General features: G+C 40.0%; 1 protein-coding gene across 1 annotated transcript in view; it reads left to right on the top strand.

The window, feature by feature from the left end:
- The window catches only part of LOC144474986 (uncharacterized), a 32,152-nt gene extending 24,863 nt beyond the window's left edge, over positions 1 to 7,289 (top strand). Inside the window, exon 4 of the mRNA XM_078190447.1 lies at positions 112 to 7,289. Within this exon, the coding sequence (XP_078046573.1) occupies positions 112 to 234 (123 nt within the window). The 3' untranslated portion in view covers positions 235 to 7,289. The remainder of the gene's footprint in view (positions 1 to 111) is intronic.
- The last annotated feature ends 5,032 nt before the right edge of the window (positions 7,290 to 12,321 follow it).

Raw genomic sequence — 12,321 nt, 5'->3', positions numbered from 1 at the left:
CCACGGCTCCTAGTTTGTTGTAACAGTAATTGATTCTAATTGGAGCGTAATGGCGGCGCTCGAGGCGGGCAGATTAGTTAAGAAACGAACATTGTGAAACGAACGTTGCAGAGCCATTACTTCGACTGCGAGTACGACAAGAACGAGAACCAGAAGACTGACGGCGGCCTCGGCGCCGGGACGCCGATGTTCATCTCGGAGGTGATGCAAGGCTCGGCCTGCGTCCTGTTTTAAGAGGCCGGTGGACGGGCTTCTTAGGATAATTGGAGGACGGCTTTCGCGGCTGGTGCCGGTGCTTCCGCAAGGACGAGACGTTCACGTGATCGCGCACAAACCAGGCCGACTGTTTCACCGAAAATTCGACCGAGGAATCGCAGAATCCTCCCCCCCTCTCCCCTCTCCAGGACACCCTCTCTACCCATAGTCCTGATTAACAAACGGAACGAACGGCCAGCTGGATTTACCTTAACGATCGTCGAGTCAGTCCTTCGTGGTCGTTTTATTGTTCAGAGAACGTAGCATGGGGCTTCGTGAGCTTCTCTTTGGGCGATCGTCGATTCGGAACGAACTCCTCCGACGGTTCGCGAATCGTTCAATGCTTGCAATTGTTCGCTAAATGTTCGAGACACTCGAGACACTCGAATAAATTGCTTTGCGCGTTTTGGTCCTGTTTAGATACTGAATGGCACGAAAATGGCGACCACGGGATTTTTCTTTGCGCAGCTTGGGTGTCGAGGAAAATTATTATTATCGTTATGATAGTTGATACGCTAGTTATTACTGCTAGTTAAATTCTAAATTATTTTTCTATACATTATTGCAGGAACAATTATCATTGCTAGTAGACTGTGGATGCGAAATAAAAGTAATCGAAGTAAACACCATCAAATTTGAATTAAATATTTTTCTAATAAGCGTTTTAATAAATTGAGTAACTTATTATTGTCTCTGATAATTTTAATCACGAGTGCATAAAATCCACAGTCGAATTATTGCTATTATAAATGTCCAGTTTATGAAGCGTTGCGTTGCCGCGAGTTCTGATTGATAATATTCCGTCGATGCTCCAACCAGAGACAATGGATCTCTAACATTAAAACAATAGAAATAATATTCTATAATGAGCATAAAATCGAGGAATCGAAGGATACCCGAAGCAAAGAATCACGAAGAACCGTAGTAAACGGAACGAGATCAACGGAAGCGAGTCGCGAGCCTCTGTTTTCCGGCAACCGTAACAGCCGGACGGTACTTCGCTTGTACGACAGTCGGATCGATGGTGTTTACGGGAGATTGACCATCCGCAGTGAGACTCGTTAACGAACATTATCAATAACCGTAAGCGCTCCGACGCGGCGGAAGCTGTTAGTCGGAGGATGATTTTCAACTTGTCAATTCGCGGTACACACGTGTGTTTGCATGCTCGCGTTTGCGATGATTGGCAGAAACCCGAGAGGAACGACTTCTGATAGCTCGCACCAGACCAAAAACTTGTTCGAACGGTATCCACGGGATACGGCCAGCGAAAGCTTGGCGTTATCCCGGTGAAATAATGAAAAAATGTCCGACCAATACCGAACCAGGACTGCGTTAGCGTGCAGTCGACACTGTCAAGCAGAACCACCTTTTATTCGTAGACGATATAGTTGCCACGGGAAGCTCGAGTTAATTAGTTTGCCGTATTTGCGACGAGTCGATTGTGACGTTTGATTTTCGGACTCGATAGTCCATTGCCGGCGTGATGAATTAGAGGTGTTTGTTGTCGTGAACGGGACAGTTTTGTTTTGGACGAGACTGCAGAACAATTATAGAGCCTAGCTAATTCTTATCTGAGACATTCGAAAGGTCAATTCTTTTACTAGAAGAATTAGTGTTAATAAGGGTAATTGTTCATTTTTCAATTTTCATTTTTCATTTTTCATTTTTCATTTTTCATTTTTCAATTCTCATTTCTCATTTTTCATCTTTCATTTCTCATTTTTCATTTATTTTTTTCAAAAGTGCAGTTCGCCCTATTTATCGATTGATTGTATCAAATGGAGCATGCATATTTATGCATATTCTTATCTAAATCATTTTCAGAAACATTTCTAACGTTTCACATTTTATTTATCATTTATTGAACTAGATGATCAATTCGCACCCTATCTGCAAACGTCGTCTTTGTCTCATTCATAAATTTAGTAATAACATTGGAACTTCAACTCGTTTAATCACTGTAATAAAAAATACTTGATAAAATGCAATAAATAAAAATTCAGTCGAAAGTAACAGTACTTCGTCCAACAACGCGAGAATGAAGAAAAATACTGCTTTTAAGCATAAGAAAATTAATCGTCTGCCATAATTTCATATTAACTGATATCAGATTCAAATTACGTCCCATTAAATATGCATAATATAATTAGAAAACAAGCATGATTGTATTATAAAAAAATTCATAATTATATTATAAAAAGATTCATAATTATATTATAAAAAGATTCATAATTATATTATAAAAAGATTCATAATTATATTATAAAAAATTCATAATTATATTATAAAAAGATTCATCATTATTGAGATAACAGTAATGCCCCATTCAACAACACGTGTCCCGTTCATGGCAACTCCCCCACGTCATAATTCTCACGTCGGTTTTTTAACAATTATAATCTTGACATAACCTTGACAAGGGTCTCAGCTTACCGACACGTTGATTTCACTGTCAAGTAGAGTGTCCCATAGAAGAACGACGGAAAAACCGGTCTTCGATTCCGTCGACGGACTCGAATACCGCGTCAGGCGATCCCTTGATCGAGCGCGTCGATTGCCAGCCATCGTTTCGCGAAAGAGGAAAAGCCTAGCGTAAATGTTAGAGGTGTTGTAAAACAGTGTATAAAATAATCGGCATTATTCGTCTCGAAATTTCCCTACTCTAGCGAATCACCGTCTCCCGACCGGCTCGATCGACTCCCATCGAACTTTCTGCCCCGACGAATGAGAAACAACTTTGTTCAGCAGCTCCTGGAACTTAGGAGAAAAGTTCGTCGATAAACAGTCTATACACCGTTACGAATCGTCGTAATGTGCTTCATAAACTATGTTCGAGATTAATTCGAAACGCTCTTTCGCCGTGCAATAGGATTAAATCGTGCGTTTCGGCGGGCTCTCATCGACAACGACGAAACGGCCTATTACGAGGATTCTTTCGATTAATCTCTGTCCACCGCGCTAAACAACGCAACAGCCATGTCTCTGATGTTCAATAGAATGCAATAAACATTTGTAAACGTCGACTAAATACCGTGAATAAATCACGTAACGTTTAGAGTACGACAAAAGACGAGACTTTCTACTTTGATTCGACTATGAAATCTCGATTGCTCAATTTTACTCAGCACATTCTCTCAATCACAAATGAAAAGTATTTACAACGCTTAGCCTGCGACACTGCGAACTATTGATCGATAGATCCTCTCTTATTATAAAAGTCGAACGAAAAGTGAATTAGTTTTCTCGGCGCGATTTATTAGTAGCAAACAAATGAATTAATTGATTCGTTCGAAACTTTACTCGAGACACGAACGCAAATTCTCCGCTGCTGAATAATTTTGTCCAGATATACCGACGCGTTGAAAGCTGAAACGCCAGCGAAAGTATATGTTGGAGTACATTGGAAAACACTTCGCGCGCCCGCATTCCTCGAGGCGGAAAATCGCGAACGATCGAGGACGGCCCCTATAATTTTCTCCGTGCGGCCGAAGCACGTAGGTAGATCTGTGTAATTAACGATTGTAAACTACTGATTTCCGGCGGAAACGCGGTCCGAGGAAATCGAAACTCGAAACACATGAAAGTATTATAGATCGAGCGTCGAGTACGCGTACTCAGCCGCCCGCGCGTTCAGCGTCGCCGCGGCGTGCTTGTCTCCGCAACCGTGCTCGTTTACGAGACGGCCGTAAAATATTCGACTTCCGGAATTCACTGTACACGATGATCACACACCGATCGACACAGTTCCCTTTCTGTCGCGGCCGATTGGTCACGATCGCCGTTTCGTTTACCCTTTCCAGATCTGTCGCGCGATCGTTCAACCACCCAGCGATCGTGCGCGACTGTTTATACTCGATTCGATTTTGTTCTTCCGTCTACCAAAATGGCGACGTTATCCAAGCTACACGTCGGAGTCAATTACTTCACGTGACACTTTGCAAAACGAAAGTAAACCATTCACATAAACCATTCATTGCATTAGATTTATTTTGGGCAAAATGAAAGTGCAGTTAATGTTGATTGGTACGTTTGTTTGCATTTTATTCATTTCCATCATTTATTTAGCAGGATTTATTTAGGAAGAATTATTTAGCAGGATTTATTTAGGAAGAATTATTTGAGAAGATTTATCTAAAAAGATTTATTTAGGAAGAATTATTTAGCAGGATTTATTTAGGAAGAATTATTTGAGAAGATTTATCTAAAAAGATTTATTTAGAAAGAATTATTTATCAGGATTTATTTAGCAAGATTTATTCAAAGATTTATTTAAGACAAAATGAAAATATTATTAATGTCTTTTAGTACATATTTTGGTATTCCATTAATTTGGCATAAAATTTATTTAGCAAGATCTATCTAGATCAGAATAAGAATACTATTAATCTCGATTACCACATATATTTACATTTTATTAATCTTCTACAAAAATTCATTCAGCAAGACTTATTTACGTCAAAATAAAGATATGATTAATCTTGGTTCGTATTCTACTAATTTATTATCACTTTAAACTGTAATATCGTCCGCAAAAGGATAAAGTCACGGTAGACGAACGTGAAATAATGGAAAGAACGAAAATGCTGTAAAGCCGACGCATCGTTAAACAAATAGTTTGTCTCGAGAGGGTGAAACAGGCCGATGAAAAATTGTTAACGAAATCGAACCTTCTGTGCACTACCGGTCTTAAATAATTGCTTCTAATTTCGTCGAGTCTAAACGAAATACCTGCTTGAAGGAGGCGGTCCCCCGAACGAACGTAAACGCGCCCGAAGCGAGCATGATAAAACTTCGTTCCCAGAGAGTCCCCGGATTCGCGGTCGTTGCGACGACGGAGCGGATCAGCGACCGACACGTTAGATAGAAGAAGGAAAACACGAGTCGAATTCTCGACGCGACTCGATCGTCCGTGTCCGCGGCGGCCCGGATCGGTGCAACAAAAATCTAAAGAACGCGATGAACGTTGAATCAAGAAGCGTACAACATAAAAATAATTGAAATTTCTCAAATTTATCTCGCGACGGAATATACATTTATTTAGAATCGCATGGAGTGATTTGAACAGGAACATTGCGTTATCGCGGAGCTAGAAATTCGTGCAGCTTTGTTCAATTTTGTTGAATCGTTAATTTCGCTTGGTTCTGATGATGTAGGCGAATGATCGGTTTTGCCGCACCGATTCGAGCAATCTCGGTACACACGGACGTCGATCGTCCAAATGCGAAACATAATACAGTACCTGCCTATACTTGTCTTTTCAAGATACTGTTCTTTTGTACCTCGCGCCGAAGAAAGAAAGAGTCACGAACAATATAATACTATACCGCGTGCGTATAAAATAGTCAATCCTGTTGAACGACCCTCGACGCTCCCCACCACCATTGCCAAAACTCAGTTTTTTTCTATCGGTGAGAAGAGCATCCGTTTTGTACGAATCTGGGATTCTTTCCTATCCGCGCGGCGGGATGTCCTTGTCGCTTCGAAGCACAATTAATTGATCTAATTACGTATTCCGAACTCGGTAACGCGGTTGCATTGAAGAAAAATGTTGCACAATCAACCTCGCTAAAAGATGATTTATTAAATTTGAATACGAGTACAAATTACGAGGAGTCACGATGTCGCTTTGTCAGTGAAGAAACTGATTGACAAATTGATTATATACGAGCTCAACTATAATTCATCGATATAGTTCATTTGGTTGATTTTGACTTGCGAGAGGTTCTAACCCTTCACTGGAAGACATCGTAACTCCAGGATTCGGACGTTTGTTCAAACCTAAAGGATTACTACTCTTCCCGATTTTTATTCTCTTTTTATTCCAGTTTGGCATTGTCTTTTTATTCTAGTTTGACATTGTCTTCTTATTCCAGTTTTATACTGTATTGTAAAAATTTATCAAATACGAAGAGTTTTAGTTAAAGAGCGGTGCCTCGAGTCGCCACTCAAAGGGACAAGAAATATAAAAGTTAACCTAAAAGCCATTAGAATCGCAGGATAAACTATCTATTAAACTATCTACTCGTGCTGGAATAAGTTAATCTTTCGTAATAACTAATTAAAGTTAATGTCCCCTGAGAGGAGACATTCGAGTGATATGCTCGAATTACGATGTCCCCTGAGAGATGACATCGGAGCGCAATGGGTTAATGTAAAACAATTGTCGGTGGATCCAGGAGATCGTATTGATTATGCGAGGAACATCTCGTCGCGCGGCCATACACAATAATAATTTCACCACGGTCATAGCCATTTCAACGTTTACGATACATGGTGCACGCGTTTCATTTACGATTAACGAAGTCCTTGGAAGCTTGCGTATGCGTGTGCGTGGAGAGAAATGCAATTAGTATCTAGAGAGAGGAATAGAGAGAACGAGAACGAGCGAAAGTGCGAGAGAGAGAGAGAGAGAGAGAAAAATATTGTGCGCGTAGTTAGAGAAAGAGAGAAGAAAAAGAAAAGAGGTATGTATAGTATTTTTTGGGCCACGGATTTTTCATTAACGTCGTCGTCGGACACGATACGCGACATTTGGAATTGTCACACTGTGGGCGATACAACGGCGTACGCGCGACGTGCTTAACAATGGCGTAGCGTTCGTTTATCAACAATTGTATCGGCGCGAGCGTTCGACATGCGACAGAAATTGTTTAACGATTCGCAACGATGCGTAAACGAATCGATCGTTGCATGATCCAATTGCACCGAGAGAATCGCAGTTCGATCGTACGGTATCACCATAAACGGTGCTCTCCGATCGCTCCGTTATGGTGGCGATGGAGAATAAATGTCTAACCCGACGACGGAATTAATGAAAAATCCGGCTGTATTTTAAAAAAACTTCTGGAGCAACTCATAGCCTTTAAAGACGACATTAAGATTCAACACCAGTCGAGATAAACACGGACGGTAGAAGAAAGAAAATGGTCGAAGCACGTGGAGAGAGAGCACGTGAGCGTACACCAAAAAGAGATGCGAAAAGACAAAAAAAAGAAATAACAAAAAGAAAAAAAACCGAAAAAAAAGAAAAAGAATAAAAGAAAAATAACACATTGCTGTCTTTCGCTGTTGTAAAATGTCAATTCCTTCGCGAGTAGACACGATCATGTGAGCGGCGAACTACATTTGAATCTGAACGTGTACACTTGCGTACGATTTAGCGCGTAAACCGCGACTTTATGAGCCTGGACGTACACTGTCCTAGAATTCTAGATCATTCGATTAAGATTTTTCTATTCGACGGACCGGGCTAGATCCGGCACCACCGATATTTACCGTTTTCGTTTCCGTAAAAGATGAACATTATTATAAAAAAAAAAAACAACAACGTGTTTTCGTCGGCTTTCTCTGTTGTTCGGTGGATCGGCGACGTGCACCGTCTTTATAATTTGGCACGTTCGCCAGATTGTACGCGTGTGTGTGTGTGTGCCGTAAAAAATAAAAAAACACATTTATTCTGCGTGCATGTACGCGCTCGTATAGAGGTCGAACGACCGTTCGGCGAACGTCGTTCCATAGGAAAACATGTTGACTGTAAAACTCGATGTATTCTGATAAGTCCGCACCAAATAAAAACAGGCCTAAAGGACTAAAGGATCTGTTCCTGTGACGTCGGCCATTCTTCTGCTGCTCTTTTATTTCTTTTATTCGATTTTCTTTGACAATAAAACAGGGATAACGCCCATCATTATCTATATCTGTGGTACAAAAAGGTCTTCGTATAACTGAGCTTCCCATTTTCGATAAATCGTCGACATTTAAATTACTTTTTATTTTATATTTATTATACATTTAAAATTGTTACAAAGCACGGTCGTGCAACAAGAATTAATCGAGCATAATCGACTTAATCGTGGGGCTAAAAAAATATTCATAGACCACAGAAATGATCAGAGCAATTTTCTATGTCCGTATCACGTCGAAGAAACCTTTTTATTGTTGCAAATTTATATTTGTTGAATAGTCGCTATAATCAAGTATAATAGTCGCGAAAATAGCATGAAATCATCCAATTCTCGGGTGAACAAATATTTTGAGGGTACAGAAATGTTCAAGAGACTCTGTCGTATATAAATTGTCTAATAAAATTGATGTATTATTATAAATATATTGTAAGAATCGTCTGTTCCTTAAAATACAAAAATAGCGCCATTACATCTAGCGGTAAAACGCTCAAACTGTTCGCCGAAATGGTCGACAGCCGATCAGCATCTGAGAACGGTAGATGACGCTGACATGCTAACACCGAATAAGACAGATGGCGCGAATGGTGTAATTCCAGGAATTATCTGCGGGCTGTGCATCACTTACGAGTTTGGACGCTTTACCACAGCCTGTACCGGCGCTATTTTTTATATTAAATACAAATAATAAATTACCTCTGCCAAATTGACATTGTATGTTATGGAACAGGCGGTAAAAATCATCTGTTCTCTATATTTCCAAATAATAAATTATACTTTTTCGTATAATATAAACGCAGAAGAATCTCCTGAACATTTCTGCTCCCTTAAAATATTTTTGTCACCCCTAAATTGTCATACATTTCATTTTAATTGTCTTAATTTTCAAAATAACAGGTAATCGAAATTCCATTACAACATTAAGCAATTTCCATGATTAAATATGCCACGATATGAATTATGGTAAACGGAAGTCCTTTATAATAATAATATACTTCAAATATAATCATCTGGAAATATTTTATTTATGGGCCTTTTTTACTTTCTTTTATTGCCTTTAGAATAGTCATTTTACAATGAATTAATTAGTAATCGACGCGAAGAAAAATATAATCGCCAAGCAAACCTTTCTAAGCCACGTTAAATTAATTTCCTGAAAAAATTTCGTTATCGCAAACGAAAATTCTTTAAAGAATTGTACGCGAAATCCGGAGGCGTTCATTAAATAATTTCATCCGAATTCGTCACGCGAATTCAACGCAGAGAACGATGAAATTTTCCATGGCAGAAGCCGGGAGCTTTGTCTAATCCAACGCGTACTAAAATAAAGCCGCGCGGCTTTAACGTTCTGGTTTTACAACTGGAGGGAACGGGCACAAGCAAAACGCGAACGCTGAATGACCGTACAATTATAGCCGCAACCTTGCTCCTTTCCAACAATTTGTACCGTTGCGTCTGACGTAAGCCGACTGCAACAATTCCCGGCACGTTTTATTTTCATCGCGGCGGAAAATCAATTCGATCCTCGACCCAGTGAACGTAAAATACCGATCCCGATGAATCGAATACGCGTAGAATCAATTTCGAACGCGTAATCAACTTCCTCTTACGAAACACGATCCGCAAAGAGCGTCGCAGGTAATGTTTCCGAACGTTTATGCATACTCGATCAATTAGAAAGCAAAACTGTATAATTATGAATGGAATAGTTTCCTCCGGGAGAACCGAAATGGCTGCCGGGGCGGTCCTCTGCTATCTCCGCCATATTGGTTCCCCCTACTTTACGATGAGACACATCTTTCAAAGAAATGATTAATTCCATTCGAGATCATAAGAAAATGTTATAGCTCTCGTTTACATAGCGATTCTAATGTAAACGAATGATTCAGGCTAACGCGGATTTTCCGTGGATACCGGAAACTGGTGTCGCGGTCCCCGATTTCGCGGTGGCTGACGCAACGAGATTATCACGGCTGACCTCGGTGCATCGCCGCAGCATCCACGCGTTGACGCGATGCATTCCGGTTTTTTCTCGGCTCGTAAATAAGCGAATAAACGCGTCGGACGGGCCGGGACGTTTAGCTGGATGGAGTCCGGGTTCTAGATGACGACACGGTTCTTTCGTACGCGTGGACGCGTGTGCGAAACACTTGTCGGCCGCGCGCTTCTCGTCCGACTACTCGATTAGCGACTTTTTGCTGTTCTTCTTCCTGTCGAGCAATTTTTGTATCGGCGGCGCGCGATCGTGGCGTGCTTCTGACCACTATTTGAAACTGTTCCGAACTGATCTCGGACGATTTTTATGTAACAAACGACTAATTTAAATCGTAGGGTTTTTGAAAGGTTAGACAAATTTTAGAAAAATTTTGAAAGGTCTCGAAATAATATTTTCTCCAATTTAAAATAACTTCCAGGTACAAACAAATCCAAAATAACCTTTTCCGGCCATGGTACGTTTGGTTTTCTTAAAATTATGATTATTGTAAGAAAATGAAAATCAATTAAAAAATTATTCCCTACCATGAAAATTCGTCCCTGAAAAAGTTAAATAAAAGATAAAAAAGATAGCGAAAATACTGTTCGAAAAATATCCGTGAATTAAGTAGACGTATGTTTCAAATAATAAAATTCTTTAGAGCCTATTTAAGGTATGAGTCACAGCAGATCGAGATGCAGATTATTTCAGCGAGTCGTAGAACTCGAAAAACCAGATTTAAGAAATACCGCTCGACGTTCTCGAAACTGGCATTCTGACGTTACGTTTCGATTAAGTGGTTTTAGTAGCAGCCACGAAGAACGGGAGCAGTGGATTCCATTCTATGTGTACAGTATTATCGATACAGCTTATTAAACACTTGTCTCTGTCGTCTCCTTTATCTCCTCGCTACTCCTCGCCGCTCTTCCCTGATAGCGTCTGCATCTGTCTCTCTTCAGATCCGCGCCTCTGACGCGCCACATGTACATACATATAATCGTAGGCCTATCTTCCACCTCCATGCCCGCACACTTTACATTTTCCCCCTTGTCCCCTTCTCCTACGTTTACTTAGGGTACCCACCATGTGCGCGAAAGTCGGACAAATATGTTAGAAAACGCTTCGTCTCATTACGATTCCTCAACTTTGCTTTCATTATCATCGCTTTTTTAGAATATTTTCATTGCAGAGGTTTCTGGAAATTCTGAAATTTCTTCTTTGAATGTGCTAAACGAGTTTATTTGATGTTCAACCGATTCATGCGTCGACGAATAAAATGCTTTTCTTGGCTTTCGGTTCATTCTCAGCGGTCTAATTCACTCCGACCTGCTTTAAAATCGTTCGGAACAGAGAAATAAAATTCTTCCTTTAACTCTCAGCCCTTTTTTCAACCCTTAAAACGTGAAAATGCGCTGTCATTTTTATCTTGGCCTCGTTAAAATTCTTAGGAGGAGAGAAATAAAATACTTGGGTCATTTACAACCCCCGAAACACGAAAGAACGAGACTCGTTCTACGTCGACCGTATTAAAATTCTCAAGAGGAGAGAATAATAATGTTCCCTGTAGAATTTCCATGGCTTTGCTCCATTATTTTCTGTAGGAAGCATTTCCGAAATTTTAACGATGACATATTTATTTTTATCTCATATTTATTTCATTAATTTATTTCATATTTATTTCATATTTATTTAATATTTATTTTATACTTATTTCATATTTATTTCATATTTATTTCATATTTATTTCATATTTATTTTATACTTATGTCATATTTATTTATGAAATGAAAAGAAAACAGCGAAGGCTTCTCAATTATAATTTAAACGTTACATCGAACGCTGTGACGTTAAATAAACAGTCGCGGTTAAAATCCTGCCTGCTGGCCACGTCGGGAGCTACGATCGTCAAAAATGATCGACGCTGGAACGAAACGTGTTAATTATGTAAGTCTCCCAACACGGGCTCTCGAATGTAACGCGCGGTGCTTGTTTTTTGAACGAGTTAAGCAAACGAGACACGTTTATTTATATGGCTTCATAATTCGAGCCGACGTTGAACAAACCACGAAAAAATCCCGCCGTGTATTTTCACAATACGTACAAATTGTTTAGAAATCTTTCATCATACGACTGCAACGAGATCTCTTTTAAAATCTGCTGATCCCTTTCCGCCACGAATTTTTATTCCAATCGTATCGCGTGACGTAATAATACCATTTTTAGAACCGCTTATCGGCTCGCTACCCCTCCAATCAAATTCACCCTCTCGACTCCTGTAATCAGCGGGTCCAATTGAATTTATCACCGCTACCCTTCTCCGTCGGCAGCCCTTTATCTTCGCTCTTCTTATCGTCTACTCTACGTACTCATTAAAACGCTCGTTCCACCACCCCCAGTTCGGGCATC

The sequence above is a fragment of the Augochlora pura genome, chromosome 9 (assembly GCF_028453695.1).
Source record: "Augochlora pura isolate Apur16 chromosome 9, APUR_v2.2.1, whole genome shotgun sequence".
Lineage (NCBI taxonomy): Eukaryota > Metazoa > Arthropoda > Insecta > Hymenoptera > Halictidae > Augochlora > Augochlora pura.
Note: the sequence above shows the minus strand (reverse complement) of the source record. Positions and strands in the feature narration are given on the sequence as shown.